Source organism: Corvus brachyrhynchos, unplaced genomic scaffold (genome assembly GCF_000691975.1).
Source record: "Corvus brachyrhynchos isolate BGI_N302 unplaced genomic scaffold, ASM69197v1 scaffold114, whole genome shotgun sequence".
Classification (NCBI taxonomy): domain Eukaryota; kingdom Metazoa; phylum Chordata; class Aves; order Passeriformes; family Corvidae; genus Corvus; species Corvus brachyrhynchos.
In genome coordinates, this window is record NW_008238337.1 from 7,811,883 (window position 1) to 7,829,516 (window position 17,634).

At 38.8% G+C, this 17,634-nt stretch overlaps 1 protein-coding gene across 2 annotated transcripts in view; it reads left to right on the top strand.

Moving 5' to 3' along the window:
- Positions 1-4,843: 4,843 nt before the first annotated feature.
- GNB1L (G protein subunit beta 1 like) overlaps positions 4,844-17,634 on the top strand; it is a 28,913-nt gene continuing 16,122 nt past the window's right edge. Inside the window, exons 1-3 of one of the 2 annotated variants that reach the window (XM_008634100.2) lie at positions 4,844-5,036; positions 17,006-17,133; positions 17,381-17,506. In XM_008634100.2, coding sequence (XP_008632322.2) covers positions 4,914-5,036; positions 17,006-17,133; positions 17,381-17,506 — 377 coding nt within the window. In that variant the 5' untranslated portion in view covers positions 4,844-4,913. Of the gene's footprint in view, positions 5,037-5,512; positions 5,567-17,005; positions 17,134-17,380; positions 17,507-17,634 lie in introns of those variants that run through there. The other variant, XM_017734957.1, reaches the window with a different exon arrangement.

Sequence of the window (17,634 nt, forward strand, 5' to 3'; positions counted from 1 at the left end):
GTGCTGCTACAGGCAGCCCAGTGCAAGACTGAGCCTGAAGGCTCGAGAGAGCTGATTGCAAATATTTTGCAGAAGTCTTATTTTCTGGTAATTACTTTAACATGATTCAGTGTTTTCTCTTTTGTCTGATCTTGTTATGAGCCTTCTTGCCGGATCCTTCCCGCTGTCGTGGGAGCAGTAGTGGCTGTGAGTAGGTGCTATTCAGTACAGCTGACCAGTGATGTGTCCTTTTGGAAAATGACTGATCCTGGACCTGTTCTTGTGAAGCCTTTGAAACTACTAAGCTGTTTCAGGTAGTGGGGTTAGAGGAATTTGTAGAATTGGGGTCCAAGTACTGTTTGCCAGTTCACATTTCTAGTGATTCGTGAAATGAGAGCTCCTGTGGAAACCTGGCACCTTGCTTCTGAGGTAAATGTTGTGTATGAACTGAGTCCAAAGCACCCAGTCTTCAACAGATATATGAAGAATGGCTAGGATTTAGGTTCCAGTATGTCACCAACAGTATTTACTAGAGACTAATAATAACAGTGAACAGACTCATTCCATTCCCAGTTCTCTAGGGTTTTAAAAATCCAGCAGAACCAGCAAAATACATAAAGCCCAGCCACTGAAATCCAGCCAAGTTTTGTAAAGATTACAACGGTAACTTCAGATAAATATAAATTGTGCTCTTTAAATGTACAGTTTATTTAAAAGGACTATTTTGCCAAACCATAAATGTATCAATAAGTAAACCAAGATACAACCATGGTTAACAAATCTAAGATTATAAGGTTTAGAAAAAACCTTTCTGATATTGTTAATGCTTTTGTTTAACCATGTGATTTACATTTAATCCTAGTTAGAATAATTAATACATACATACTTTTATAGCAGACCAAACACTTCTCATAAGCAACTGACTGGTTTGTGTTATCACATTTATTCAATGAGGGTGGAGGGAGAGGTGTAGAGTATAACTCACTTGCATAATCTTTTGCAAGTAGTAGAGAAAATCTGTCTCACAGTATACCTACAAGAAATACATGGGTGCTCATAATTCATATTATCCCATAAAATTTAGAAGAGCATTCAGAGACTGCAAATGAAGGTAATTTATGTATAAAACCTCATCCATGAAGAATTTATTGCCATAGTAGGTATAATATACTTTGGCACAGACTGCTTCCGTGAAACTAGTATTTGCAGATTTGAGAAAGGAACATACCAGAGACCTTACAGGTTAAATTGTAGTCTAGTTTTATACAAAACACATTATAATGAAGACTTTCTCTTTTGAGAGAGCTAAAGTCACTTGGTAAGTTAATGTACCATGGCTGTTGACGATGTGTGAAGACAACATCTTCACTGTGGAAGCAATGTCTTTAAAATCAGTGTTAGTTTAGTGGTGCTACCTTTGTGTAATTATTGATGTTTATAAATATTTTGAACCTTAGAGGGAACTGAGGAAACTGCACAAGTGCATTCCTACAAAACATTTTAATTTGCAGTATCTAAAAATGAGTATGTGCTTTGCAAGAGGTTGTTTGCTAACCATGTAGTGAAGCCCAGACCTCATTCTTCTAGCGAGGACTGCACTGGGAACATGGGGCCTCATCTTTCCCTCTGCACTTGAGCAAAACTGTCAGATAAAGGCCCTGGGATCCATCCATCTCATTGCCAATTTGAGACAGAGACATTTCTGGGTGTCCACAGGGAGGTGTGGCTCCTGTGTCCCACTAGATTCTTGCTGGTAGACTTGGGCATTTGGTGGCCAAAGTGAGGCCGAGGCAAGGCTGTGGTTACATTGCAGTGCTGTCATGCACAGTCTTGGGGAGATTGCAGCACTGTTCTCCTCGGTGCTTGGGTGGCTCATGCATCTGGAACAAAGATACATTTCCTTTTGTTCCTCTTGCTGCACTCTGATTTCTGTTTTCTTTTGAGATTACATTGTGCACATATGCTTTTATAGTTGCTGCCTCTCTTTGACCTAAACACTTTTACTTCCATGGAAGTTAATGACATTAAATGAAAATCAAGGCAACCCATTGCCACTCCAAGATTTCTGCATAATACAAAGTAAACTTAAGATAGGGAAGGATTTGTTATACCGTAAAATATGCCATTTAAATGCATGTAGCTGGGAATGGAGAGAAGCAGGTCCTAGTATGATATAGGAGGGATTTTGGCCCACATCAGCAAGGGGCATATAGCTATAAAAATGGACCAGAGTTCTCAAGCACTGATGTAGAGCAGATAGGACCTTTAAAATTCTTCCCTGAAAGGTACACAGTGGTGTTGGGCAGCAGTCTGCTAGGCCTGGATTATCAAAGAACATTATCAATTCCTCTGGGATTTTAACTGTTGATTCCAGAAAGTCTAGGTGTTTCAGGAAGTGCAATTAAAATATTATGCTATTTCTTCCGGATGTAGATCCTTGGACAGTACCCTTACACTTAGCCTTTTCTCTGTTGGCTTGCTCTGCAGGAGAAATCCCAAACTGTTGAGAACAAAGATAACTTCCTGTGCCAGGTGTAGTAGCTGGAATTATCTCTGTTGTAGTTCTCTTGAAAGTGACATGGGGTTTTTGACATCAGTGAAGATTTATCTCATCAAGGATGTCACTCTGCTGCTAAGAAAACCTCATTGGACTCATATCTGAAGTACTGTGTTCAGTTCTCTGCTTTTCCAGATGGATTTAGTGGGGTTAGGGATGGTGCAGAAAATGGCAACTGAAACAATTTGGGGAAATGGAACAACTGTCATATGAGAAGAGATTGAAAAGTCTGGTACTTTTCAGTTTAGAGAAAGACAGGTATTTATCATTGAGATTTACAAAATCATGAAAGTGATAAAAAAGCCAGATGTGAAACTGTTGCCCTCCAAATCCTGCAATGTAAGAACTAGAGGGCACTCAGTGAAGGTAGTAGGAGATCAGGCTTAAAACAAAGAAAAGAAAATAGTCCTTCATTTTCTGGAACTTCAGCTAGTGAAATTTTTGCCATGGTAGGTAGCAAAGGCAAGGATATCAGCAGGTTCAAAAGAGATTAGGCAATTGCATAGACAGAAATGGAACTGCAAATGGGCAGTGAAATTGTGTGCCCTGTAACATCATTTATACAGCAATTGTGCATGGGGGGGGGAGTATGGGGGGACTGGAGGAAGGGACTGCAAAAGCAGCCAGGCTTCTGTCTTTTTCCTAAACTGTATCTCTAAATAGCATGGCACTGGTGGAAATCAGGTACTAAGCCAGATGGACCAGTCATCCAACCTTGCAGGGCATTTTTTTCTGCCATACAGTACCATACCGTGTTCTACTTTGAAGGGGTTTTATTGTTAGTGCACTGAATTCTCATAGGGATAATCAAGAAAAAAGTGGTAACAGGTTAGCACTCCATTGTTGATGCCTGAAACATTAATGTGTTTTAAAGTCTGATCCATTGATAGTCAAATGCCTGCCTGTTACTGTGCATGTCACTAACATGGCATTTATTTGGAAAATGTACAGCTTGGAAAATGAATTTTAAGTTTGTGTGTTTATTTTTCTTGGCAGTGAGTTTTGGTTGTCTCAGAAGGGAAAAGCTATCCAGGTGCAGTGAAGCTGTGTGGTGCCTGAGTGCTCTGGAAGGAAGGTACGCAGGACAAGTATGCAGGAAGCTGGATCAGAGTAGTTTCTTCATGCTCCAGTACTGTGTGCTACTGAGATGTCTTTGTGCTACTTCCAAGTAGGCCAAGTTGAGCCAGTGAAACAAGAGGGACTTTGGGCCAACCACATCCACAGATCAGGGACCCAGAATTTGGGTTATGGTCCCTATTCCAAGCACTGGGCTTTCATGACACCCCAGAACTGAGGTAGCTGAGGTGGCTGAGCTGCAGTTTGGGGCATCATCCTCCCCAAGCACCCTGTTTGTGCCTGCCCAACTCCCCCAAGGCTTTAGGCTACTGCTTTGTACATAGCAGCTCACTCTTTCATTACATCTGTAGCATTTAGAGGAGACCTGCAAAGAGGCGGGGAAAAAAAACCACTATTTCACTTTAATATAGGACACAGAAAAGTTCTTTAAAATGCGTTTGGGTTGAAGTTTTTTGTAAAAGAAATCGTCTTCTGTATGCTTTTTTTTTTTTTTTTTTGGTAACATTAAGCATAATAAAAACATTCTTTGCTTTAATTAGAGAATGTCAGCTTTGTTCATATAGAGGCTTTTGAATATATGTGTAGCTGCTGTACTCTGGGCACAAGCTTTTAGAAGGGATACTTACATGAGCCATAAACTGTATGAGTGCAGCTTAGGTCGGCTCATTGTGTCTGAGGAAACTGGTGGTGCTCTGCTGTTGATGAGAAATCCACCATAAACAAATCCTCATTCATGGTCTCAGATGTGTGATTGGGAAACATGTTTGGCTTTTAATCAAAAGAAATTGAGTGTTTGGTTCTTAGGAATATATTTTCTCTTATTTCAATGAAGTAAATGTTAACACAAATAAAGAGCTTAAAGCAGTCTGACTGCTCAGTTAACTGAGCTTTGGTTCTGTGAGAGTTGGGATGTCATCATCCTTTTGTTTTCCACTTTTCTGGGGAAGTACTTCAGCTATACGGCAAAAATAAACAAAAGAAACCTTTTAAATCTTCACACTTAAATACATCTATGAATATTTTTAGTTGCTGTTTACTCCTTGCAAATTTGTCTTGATCTGAAAAAATGTTTCAGATGTATTGTTTTCCTAACAAAGATTTGACCTTCATCTTTATACACAGTTTCACTATTCTTCCTATCAGCATTTAGTTCAAAGGAGCACTTCGAAGCACACAGGCAAAAACCAGTTCCATTGTGTAAAATAGAAATGTGTGTTTTATATCACAGGAGTTTAGAGAACAATGCAAAGGTCAATTGTGTTGCTTGCTCTCCTGTCACATGATGTGGGTGTGTATATGAATGCATCCCTGGAATTCCACTGTGGGATCTGCATCTTTGAAGCTGATGCTAAAATTACTGCCGAGGCTCTTCCAAAGGCGGATACTGATAGAAGATTCAATGAAATCGAAGGTCGCCAGTCTGGTAGGCGTTGAAAGATACCTGGCTATGATACTATTTCTGATTTAATAATGCGAATGGGAGGCTAGCCCTTTGTAATAATTAGGACTAATTACTGAAGAGGTGTTGACAGATGGGCTAAGAGGAAACAAACTGCCTTTATCCAGTGGCTTAGAGTCAGATTACTAGTCTTGTGTTATCTGTTTCTCAGAAAGTAGAAGCTTCAATCATTCACTAAGTCTTCAAAGGGGAAAGGGATCCTAACAGTATGCAGGATTTGGGATGAAGCTATGAAATAAGTCTTTGACTCAAAATGGCTAAATTAATCTCCTTTCCGTAAATTATCATGCTTTTAAAGTTTGAGTTACAGATGGAGAATCTGATTGTAGTACTGAAAAATATGTGAAATCAATATTGATGACTGTCCTGTCGCTGCTTCTGCTCATGGATTAGTCTAAGATTGGTTCCTTGCTGTTAATTATATTAATATGAATTCTTTGATTCCCTCTTATGCCATGCTTGCTATTCAGCTGAAGTGGAGACAAGGGAAAGTAGTAAGTACTCTTTCGTTCAGTGTTTGGTTTATGCAGATGTCATATTTGATCAGCAAGCAGAAAATACATCTGCTGAGGTTAATTACAGTTATTTACCTGTGTAGGAGACAAGATCATGCATATTCCAGGAAGAAAACAATATATTACAATACAATTGCATTTACTGAGAAATGAGTCATTGATGTAGGATTTCCTTAGAGAGTATTTCTTCTCTCCTTTTGAATGCAGTGTCCATCCAGCACATCTGCATGAAGTAGATACAATTGTCCAGTGTGAATGGAGTTAACAAAGACATTCAGGGATTAATGCTTTGTCACCAGAATGAGCACTCAGTGTGACTTACTTTAGGCATATGATTTAGTCTAGCAAACCTCCATCTTCTCAAATGACTTTTAAGTGCTTTTCTCTCCACTCTCCACCATATATAGAACCTGGTTTTCTTAGAAACGTGATAAATACGGTTGCATTTGATAGCATTTATAAGCAGAGGTAGCTTTCAATTATTTATTTACTTTTAACAAAAGGGGCCTTTTAATTAGTGTTTAAATATTTATAACAGTTCTATTGTGCTGTAAAATTGGTTATACTTTGATCTCTATTTTCTGGTTTGAGATAATAGGGTTGGTAAAAGTTTTCCTAATGAATTTGGTCAGAACATGACATAATCTGATTATCTGACGAAAGATTGACACTTCAGTTCCTGCCAGCATAAAAGCGCGGTACAATGGGGGCTGTTCAGCACAAATTCAAAGGCTGGGAGTTCAAGTTCAGGTGCAGCAGAATTGTTCAAAGTTTCAAATTAATGCAGTGAAACAGTGTTGCATTTTTCACTGCATTTTTGGTCAGGAGTAATTTATGGTGGATGAGAGGAGTGAAGCTTGAAGTTAAATGTGTAAACTGCAACTCGAGTCTGTTACTTTGGGTTTATTTCCCTCCATTTGCTAAATAGCAGTGTTGCTTTTTAAAACATAGAGAAGCTAACTGGTCAGAACACGACAAACACAGGAAACAGTACCAGAAACTGGGAATTAAGCATCATCAGTATTCAACCTGTTAAATGTGGAACCAGTTTTTTATTAATATCCCTCACATTTTAACAATTTAACTGTTTAACATATGAGCAAATGCTCATATGCTTGGAGATGAGCATATTTAACTAATGTATCCTACATGCTTATGTAAAATAGATGTAGATTTATGTGATTAAACTGGCCTGAAAGAACAGTTGTGTCTAAAGTGTAAGCTTAGCCTAAACTGTTAAAATAAACATTAATTTTTTCATTTGATATTCAGGTAATATTTGCTTTGTAAATGTCATTCCTGTTTGCAGTGGAATTATAGTGATCCCTACTAGAGTTCTTGGACTAAGTTGCTCTCCAATAACCTGGCTTATCCAAATACTTACGCTGTATGGAATAGGAATCCTAGTAGACAAATGACACATACTATGAGTAATTAAGCTTGAATTTGGGGGGATATTTCATAACATAAAAATACTTAATAATCTGTTGTTTTGAGTCATATATTTAAAAGTGGTGTACATAACAATAAGTCTTTTCTTTAAGTGCTGAAGGGGTTCTTGGAGAAAGTGTTAAGTACCAAATGTGATGGTCTTTACTGAAACACAGTTTGTTTCTGACCTTGAGAGGATTTTTCTGACCTGAATAAGGATTTAAAGTTTTAATCTAATTAATCGATACAGACTGTCCACATTGCCTTGTTTCTTAAAATACCACATGGCACTGAGATTCAATCTCAGTGTCCCTGGGAAGGGACCGTCTGCGCCTTAAGTCAGTTAGTGGAGTCCGAATCCCAGTTCTAGGGACTGTACCACCTTGGGAGGTCACTTACTGTCCCTGACACAGTTTCTCCATCTCCAGAGAAGGACCTGGAATAACACTGGTCTCAGAGATGTGTTGTAGTGTACACAGAAGCAGAAACCTCCCAAGGAGGAAATGCTTTATGAAATACTGGTGTAATGAACGGACCCTGCAAACCCTCCTTCTTTTGAGCAGTCTCACCGGTATCATCTGGCAGTTTGGACAGGCATAGATCAGCTCCAAAATTTGGATTTCCAAACATGTGCTGATCACAAACAGGAATTGCCCTTGGTTATTTAATCTTCCTTCTGTGTTTATGTCAATTTATCTTGTTTGCTATTTGCAGTTTTAAAGTCTATTTTTTAACTGTTATGAAACAAATGTTGAGAATATAAGCATGGGGGTAGGACACAGGTACAATATTCTGATATAAATGCATCTCCCACCGTATGCTGGTGAAATACATAGCCTGTTCAGTTAAGTGCAGAATCTTTTTTTCTTCTTTTAATGAATATGTATTTTGTGAATGTATTTTGTACTTGTCTTTCTAATTCTATGAAGTGTAAACTGTGTCATTAAAGTGAAAGAAAGATTTTGGGAAGCACTGTCGGAGCTCATCTTGCAGTGCAGTTTAATTTAATTGCCTACCTCTGCACAGCATTTCCCCCATGGTAAGGCGTACACAATACGGGGGTATTTCATAAGCAGAAGGAAGCATGCAGTCAGGGACACAAGCTGAAGTTTTAAAAGTACATGAAAAGTAGATTGCTTCATCATCTTCATAAAGTGTCAATTCTCGCTTTCTCCTCCCACTAAATGAGGGAGAACTGCGCATTTCAGGGACATTCATATTAAAAAAAAAAAAATTGAAGACTTCTGACTGTAAACAGCAGTCATTTTTACCTCAAGTATGGCCAAAAGAAAATAAAATGCAGCACTACTAACTCCATGTTTAATAAAATATTTGTATATATTTCTTTTCTCAGAGATGAATGCAAGTATCATATTTATAGATTAATAAAAGAATTTATATACTTTTGTTTTAGTTGAATCAAAGGTGACTTGATGCAAAATTAAAATGCAGTGGCTTTTAAAACTCTGGAAGATACTGAATTAATTTAATTTTAAGATTGGTATGAAAATGGGGTTTGGTCTCTTTCTTCTTTTTTGTTGACTGTATCAAGCCAGATCCTGAGCAGACTTTAATGTTCATGGAAACAGCTCCGTTTCTAGCAGCTCTGGACATCAGATGGTCCTGTATATCAGGAATCAATTGATAAGTTGTTGATAAGCAATGTATTTTAGAAGTACAAATTCATTTACTATTGGTTATACTTTATTATGTAATATCATGTTACATATACTTTTCCTTAATTCTGAAAACTCTTGTTATACTTCACACTTTGAAGAAGTATAGAAGACAAAATGTCATCTGATTTGTGCTGTGTTTCATGTTCCTATGCCCTGTGGGAGGAAAGGAAAAGTAATAGAACAGACAAATAAATAAACGTGGTGTTGAAACTGGCATGACAGTTTCTGCTCTTGCACAACGGAACTGCAATCAATTTATTGTCTTCGTTGGTCAAATGCCAGAATAACAGTATAATATTATACAAGAGTAGATTAATTAAAGTGTAATTAGAATGGAATAAATTAAACAATCATAGAAGTTTGTCATGGGAAAAATATGTGTTTAGAATTAATTAGTTTTCAAATAAAGTGATATTTTAATTGCTCAGAGTTACAGAATCCTTAATTGCAGACATATAATTCTGGCCTAAATAACTTCAGTTGCTGTAACAACTTGATATATTTCTTCTCTGTCAATTCTTTTTAATAGTTTGTTACTAAACAAGATTATTGCCGGAACGTCTGCGAAAATGTCTGGAAGACGTTTAATTAAGCCCATGCTATCTGAGGACATTATTAGCTCTTGGAACCAAAAGATTTGTGGCTGATGCTGCACTATGCAGCACCCCTAATTAAGGAGGATGGGCAGGCAGAGCCCTGTGGCTGACAGATTGCTATGCATGGCTGAACTGGAGGCTACTCAAAACAGTCTTTTGATGGTCCTTGGCTTATCAATTTTCTGCTAGATTTCAATGATTTATCACATGTACAAACTTAAATTCATTCTAGGTCTGGTGTTATGATGAAGAGAGACTTGTATAAATCCTTTTTTCAACTTATTTTGTGTATATATAAATGCATATTCATATTCTTCAAGTTTTCAAAGTGATTAAACATTTGTTGTCTTTTTTGTCCCCCAATAATTTTATGGAGCGTGTTGTAGAGCTGAGGTACTATGGGCTTTTATGCTTTCTTTCTCCAAGCAAGGCTGGCTGTAGTTATATCATTGCACTTTCCCAAGCAATTAATGGTTTCAGAAAGTAAAACAGATGGGTGTCTTTTCCCTCATCTGCAAATAGAACCTGTTTATGAAACACTAGAATTTCATCTGTTTCAGCTGTATTTCACACTGTATTTTAGGCTCCCTTGTTAAAAGCTAGTGCAATAACATGAGAGGCAGAGGCTCTCATGTTTTCAGACCCCGTATTTTTGGCATAGATGTATCCATGATATTTGTCTGTCTCCAAAATGTTTACTTCAGTAAGATTTGCAATGCCCAAAATGTTTAATTGTGTTAAAAAAGGTCAACCAGCTGATAGCTGAAGGCGCATATGTCAGAATGAAAGACTGAAAAAAAATTATCAGTCTGACACAGGGGGAGTATTAGAATGATTAATGTTTATGTTAATTTATGGCTTTTACATATTGATTAATAGCTTTTTGTTCCAGTGACCAAAATGTGTAAGTGGCAATGAGATCCATATGCTAACTCAGTGTCTTTCAAATGATTATAATCATTCTTAGTTTTGTTCCCATGCTGAAACTATGTTTTCATACAGAAAATAATTGTTGTACAGTGACTTTTTTAAAAATTGCAGATGGAAGTATTTGAAAGTGAACCTCAAGACACAAGCTTGGGTTTCAATATTCTTGGAGGTTACACACTGACATTTATATACATTTTTCATGCAAACTTCATTACTTAAAATCATAATATATTGTGGTTTAGCCTTGTTCAGGTAAGGAATGCTTACAGAGAAAAAAGGTGCTAATGCTGTGAGGAGCCATTTATCTGAGTGGAAATCATTAAAAATGTGTTGCATTGCATGATGGTTATTAGTCATTTTCTTCCCTGCTCCCATTAGATTTCTTGGCATATCACCAGTTGCTGATAAGCAATTTTGTTTGCTATCTGTCCATTGACTATTACAATTAAAATGTGGAAACTTCCATCATTCATTGTCTAAATGTCAAGAGAGAAGGTAATTTTGGGAATCTCCTGAGGAAGGATGAACTCCTAACTTCCCTAGAAGTCAGTGGGAAATTGAGGTTCTCTGCATTTCTCAAACCGAGACTTTTGAAGTGTTTTTCTGAGCAGGCAGTCACTGTTAGTCATTAGAAATGATTTGGTGACTATTTAGAATGAAAGCTCTGACAGTGTTTAGTGTTCCCAACCTGTAAGAGGAAGGACTCCTGTCAGCTGTAATGTTGGCTGTGTGGCAACAGGTTTATGATATCAGCTAATAAAGGATTCTGTAACTGGGTCATATAAATCACTGCATTCCCTTTGACATTGATGTGTCGCTGACTAGCAAGTTTTGCAAGCAAGATAAAAATCTGTCTACAGGATCTGGATATGGGATTTTCTAGTGCAAGCACAAACTAATGAATGCTCCCAGTCCACTGTTGTGATTTTTCAAAATTAAGTATTGTTATTATCATAATTAATTTAGGTTTTGAAGTCACAAGTATACATCCCTGTGCTTAATCTGTACTTTGGCAGTCATAAGTAAATAGTAATATGAAAAATAACCAATTCAAAAGAAAGCATTTCATTATCCTTACCTCTGAAAATTAAGAGTGCTTTATTGGTATATCAACTGGTTAAATCAAAAATTTCCACTAATTCTAATTTCTGCTTGACATCAATTTCTTGATTTTAAAATTTCTACTGTTTTCTAATTTCCACTTGAAGTAAATTATTTTTTAAATTTGCTTTAAAGAAACCCCAGAAGTATAATACAGTTTGTATCTCAGTTTAGCACTGAAGATAGAAATGGGAGTTTTAAACTGAAAGCTGCATTGTTATATGACTGACAAATGAATTTTCATATATTCTGGGGCTCTGACCTTTGCAACTGTTTGTATAGCACTCCCACATCTCTTGATCAAGCTTCTGCTGGTTTTACTTTTGCTAGTGCATGTTTCTGTATTTGCACACAACAGACATATCGTGTGTTTCGGGCAGCTGGGGTAAGAGTCCAAGAAGCAGGGTGCTTGGCTTTTAATTTGGGATTTTCACTCTTCCCTAAGTGTTTTGTATGTGTTAGCTCGCTACAGGACCCAGAAAGGCATCTCTTTGTACAGATGAGTTACTTTTCACCTCAGGTGCAAAGAGATTTCTTGAGTCTCACAACATCTCTTTGTATTGCTGACTTCCCTGTTTCAGTGTGTTCTTTTGGTTTGTACATGCAAAATGAAAAGCTGGGCTTAAAAATTCGTCACAACATGTCTGAAGAATTGTTTACCAAATCACATACGGGCTTTCACACCATTTGTAGTCAATAACCTATAAAAATTCACTTTTGCAGTCAGATGAGGTGAACTTTAACTCGTTCAACTTGCGTGGATTTTTCTGGCATCTCTTTTAATGATGTATGAAAATGTTACTGATTTAATGGGTTCTTGTAGCGCTAAATTCTTGTTCTCTGCTTCTGAGAAGTGCCACAGAGCCAGGCAGCATTTTGTGACAGCCAGGGATGTCTAAGATATTTCCAAGTGCTGCTGTGTTCCAGCACAATTCAGTGAGGGGAATTGGGTGCTCTGGGACCCTCGGGCTGTGTCGTGGGTGTTGAGCCACGAGGAAAGGCCACAAGCCTCCCGGCAGCCTTGGTACAGGGCATTGCTTGCGCTGAGAGTAGCTTGTGGTTTCACCACTGAGAAACCTCGTTGTCTGCTGTGGTTGGAGGCTGGAAATGTGGGAACATTGCTTTTGGAAAGCTCCTACTGCAAGGGCTGCCTGTTGGATTTTAATGGTGGAGATTGCAAATGTAATGGAACAAACAAAATTGTTTGCACTGCACTATTAACTTGAAGGGGTCTGTTATTTCCCCTGACTGCCTCTGCAGTTGCAGCTCATGACCCACTTCCAAAACACACTCATGCACTAGAGCACAGCGTGCTGTGCAACAGGGCAGAGTTTTTCAGGGGGTGCAGGTAGGCACAGAACTGCAGGCTAAAAAGGGTTTTTGTATGAATGAAAAAGCTTGGAAAGGGGGGAGAGCAATTTATTCACATCTTTCTCAACTCATTCTTTGCTCTGATTTTTCCTTTGGGAGGGTGGCACCTGGTTGACTGGGAATTGTCAAAAAATAACAGGGATTTCATATATCTGTTTGTGAGCACACCTGGATGTGTTGGATATTTTGCAGTAGTAATTATGTCTGCACACCTGCTGGTTTCAGTCCCAAATCAGTTTGCCAGACATGCCTAGGGAGATTTATTTCTCTTATACCTGAAAAAGCTCTTTTACCACTGAGTTTTTACTACTCTAAATAAGCCTAAAGAAAAATAGAAGAGGATTTTTTCCTGTCTTTGCTTGAGCCGTTGGTATCTCAAAGTGAACTGTGGAGTTTGTTAGGGGGAGGAGGGTGTTTGGATGATATTTTAATAGCAATTTGTTTTTGCTTCAATGTGTGATAGAAATACAAGTGACAGGAGTGGGAACAGGAGAATTGCTGAATTCTGCTGGAATTTTTCCTGTGGGAATCTGTTAATGTTTTTAATTCTCTGAGAGATTTTTCTAAGGTAATCCTTTTGACATTTACATATTTTAAATGACTCTCATTAAATAAAAGCTTAACTTTTTTATATCAAATGCTGAAGTGATGATACTGAAATATCACTGCATAGAAATTCAGATGGTTTGAGGATTATTCTAATTGCAACCTAAGCAAAGTAAGATTTGTGAGGGATATTAATAGTGAATTGTTCTTTAAAATAATGTAATTTTGAAGGAAATTTAATTGTTCTGGCATTTAGCAGATGCGTTTTCTTAGACAAAACCATTTTTGGTACCTCATGTTTGGTGCACTCAGCCATTCACTAATTGAAACCCTCATTTGAGAAGCTGGATTTCCACTCCCCACTTGTGTAGCAAATGTAACTTGTGCAGGAGCCCAAGGGTTTGCAGTGCACCTTGTGAAAAATACTTCTCGTTGTCTGTGTCACATCACTGTAGCTCAGCTCCTGAAGGAGGATGCTGTTACCAGCGTGGGGAAGGCTGGAAGAAATAAGAAGTGGAACATCTTTTTAAAAAAAACGAAGCCTGATGGTGAGGTATTGCCTCTCTTGCAGGTGATGCCGTCTTGCAAGCAAGTACTGCCATGAGCAAAATGATTCATGTACTCATGTCTTTTAACTCCTTTCACAGGAGGCAGGAGTCATAGCATGAGGATAATAACACAGGGACGAACATACAGTGTAGCCCAGAAATGCCTTTAAATGAACTTTATTCTGTAGGTTGCACTTTGCTTGTTCAAGCCCTTGAGCCAGATTTTGCTCTCAGACCAGACTAAATACTAAGCAAATTCATTTAATTAAATTTGTTGCAGATATCCCCAGTTAACAAGAACAGATTGGTCTCCCTGAGGCTAGATAGAGTTAACAAGAAAATAAATGTTGTGCTAATTAGAGAACTCATTTTTAGACACCTGGGGTGAAACTTTAAAAAGTCCTAGAGATGTAGGATTGAAAATTCATTTGGAAATGAGTCTCAGGCTTCTAAATCACTTAGGCACTTTTGAAAAATTTTCCCAGAGGCTTTAACCATCTCACAATCATCATATTTAGCATGTTTGTAGCTGTCTGCTTAGCAAAGCACAGTATAACCATTATCTGTTTGAATCAGTACACCACAATGTATTTCATTATCCCTGTAAGGCAGAGAGACTGAGCTACCTGGTGAATTGAAGGTAGGCTGAATGTCATTTTTTTGAGGATGCTTGTGTGTCAACAGGAACAGATTGATGCTTTCTTGGAGTTATTAAAGTACCAGTACACCAAATTTCCATCTCTTTGCAAGCTCATGGGATTTTCTGTAGGTACCTAAGAACTTTTTATTAAATCTTAAGTGACTTGTCCAAGCTTATGGATAACAAGGACAGGAAAGATGAAATTTTATAGTTCAACGCCTGCTGGAAGGAAAATGAGACACTAAATACTGTCACACTGCCATTCATCTGCCAAATCATGACAGGAAGTAGTAAGGACTCCATATACATTAGGTTTAATATTAAGCCAAATTTCCAGATTCACATACATGGTTAGCAGAAAAGCAAGGAAAGAACCAGACTCTAAGGAGCAAAAAGTCCCTTCAATAGCTTGCAGCTCAGAAGCATGTTTTCAGTAGGTTTTTTTTTCTGTAACTGGTCTGAGGATTTTTCTGAAATATCATCCTTGTAAAGACATGCATTAGTAGTGTCTGTTTCATGCCAGGTAAAACCCTTCCCACAGCCACGCACACACTTGCTGTCTGTCAGCAAAAACTTCTGTGTCAGTAATTAGAAAAATGCTATTAAAAACCTGCCTTGTAATCCCAGATAGCCTCTGGGTTGCCTCAGTTCTATTTCCTTGCTCAGTGCAGTGAGCCAGAATTGCTCCACTGTGAAGTGGGACCCCGCTCCTCTGACAAGCTCTTAGCTACTCTTTCATTTATCTGGTTCTACAAAGTGTCATTTTGAGGGCACCAGCACTCAGCTGTAGTGCCCCAAAGAGGTGTCCCTTGGTGACAAAATCCTTGGTCTAACAGGTTTATAACACGGGTGGAGCATGTTGCAGATGGGCACTTGGGAGCTGGATCTCACCATGGGGGCGAACCTGTACATCATGTACATCTGAAAACTCCATCTGGATCATCCAACAACTTCATAAAAGAGATGAGTCAGGGCCCTAAAACACAGAGGGTATCCACTGAGCTCATTATTTTCATACCTAATTACACAGTGCTATTGAGAGAGAACTCCACATTACACTTGAAGAATCTTGTTTCATCACTAGCCCTAAAAGATAATTGCATTTAATTAGAGCCTATAGATACCATGATGATAACTGATCTATAAACACTCAAAGGAGACCTGCAAATGAGATGCATTAGCAAGTGCATCCATTAAACACAATTTGAAAGCTGGTACTGAGGTGAGATGACAATGAAAAGTTGGGCTGTTTTGCCATGGAACTCGTAGCTCTTGCACTCTATTCTGATTCTCTGCAATTCCTCTACTGTGAACCGGCAGGCAGACAAACACCTGCTGATCTTCCCTTACTGAATTTAGAACACTTTTTGTTTAATCTGGGGTAATATATGCATGAATGGGAAAAAGTGATGAGAGTTGACACCTGCAGTTGCAAAAGCTGCCCTTTTCTATGTGAGGTTATGTCACAAAGGAAGAAGCAGATGTACAAGCGTGGCTAGTAATGCCACAGATCGGGCAGCAAACACTTTTCATGGTGAAAATATTTGTTGTAATGCACGTTATAATGCATTTTCCAATGAACTGCAAATTGTACTTCCAGCTGAATCAGCTGCTGGTTGCCTTGCACAGGTCTGGAGAGTCATTTGCAACAAGTCAGAACACAGAAAATTTGTCCTCATCCTTCTCCAGTACTTGTGCACAGCTGCCTGCAAAGCTGTTAATGTGAAGGGAAATACCTGGTGAGGGGGCCAGAGCAGTGAGCTCCTGTGGGGATCACACAGGCTGTCCCTGTGAGCTCATCAGGAATTGTCCCCTCCTTTCCCGTGTGGGACAGGGCAGTCTGCTCCCCCATATACCGGTCCTGCTCTGTGCTGACTCAGACCGCATTCGACATGAAGCTGAAAACATCCATCTCTTGATCCTTTAGGGAATACAAACCCCTTGGAGTAAAATGTTTAGCACAGTAGTCACTCAGTTAATATGAAGTACTGCATTTTTTTTTTCAAGAAACCATGCCTAGAACCAAAAATTAAAACACTCTGGAGTAATGGGATTCTTGTGTGAAAATGATCATCACTCCCATCTCATCTGAAATTCTTTACCGTTGATATGTTCACTGCAGTGCTTTTCTGAAAAAATACAAAAGTAGTATTTTTGTGGGGAGGAAGGGGAAAGACTTAGCCAGGAGGCTAAAGTGGAATGATAAATTGCTTGCCCACCCAAATTATGGGTGTCAAGTTTCTTGTATTTTGTAGCTCTTCCCTTTAGCAGCAGGGAGAGCAGCTGACCAATTTGGGATTTACAAGTGTGTGAGAGGTGCTTGCTCATGGCCAGCTCGGAACCTTGCTGAGAGAGGAATGCAGCAAAGAGCAGGTTGGACACCTGCTTCATCAGCTCATCTTAAGAGGAAATATTTCACCCTCAACTGGGTGGCAAATAGAAAAAACATTCAGTAATGAAAATTCAAAGAGGAAAGAGGAAAAGCACGTGTCCTGCTCAAAATATATTTAAAGTTGTCATTTCACTTTAGGCTGCCTTACCCTCTGTGATATCTGTGTCTGCTTCTCACCCCCCAGTTCATTGCTCTGATGGCTCTGCCACCTCCGGATCCACAGTTTGTGCTCAGAGGTACCAGTGCTGCAGTCCACACTCTGCATTTTTCCTGTGGAGGCCCAGAACCTGATATCCCCCTTCTTTTCTCTGGGTAAGTACACCAGGATTTCTGGCTGTGCTGAGTGCCACATGGTTGTTTCCTCTTGAATTGAAGTGTATTATTTTGACAAAGTGTTTCTGGAGAAGACAGCAGCAAGCATGGTTTTGCATGATGGGTGTGTTACCTGTGCATACAACTTCAGTTTTGGAAACAAAACAAAACAAAAAAAGGAAAAGCATCAGACTCTGATCCACCTCCATGCAGTGCTCACACTAACAGCATCCCTTCCTGCTGCCAGGTCTGAGAACGGGTTTATCCATGTCTGGAACCTGAAAACACACAGAGTGGACACAGCATTGGATGGCCATGGAAGAAAATCTGTCTACTGCGTGAAGACAATGGGTGGTAAAGACAGGCTTCTCAGGTTAGCAAAGCAGGCAAAAAACAGTGAAATTATTCTTGTCTCTGTGACATATTCTTGTCTCTGTGATTGAAGGGAAAAAAAAAGGGGGGGTGGGGACAAAGGATTCTCTTAATTCTGGAGCCACTTAG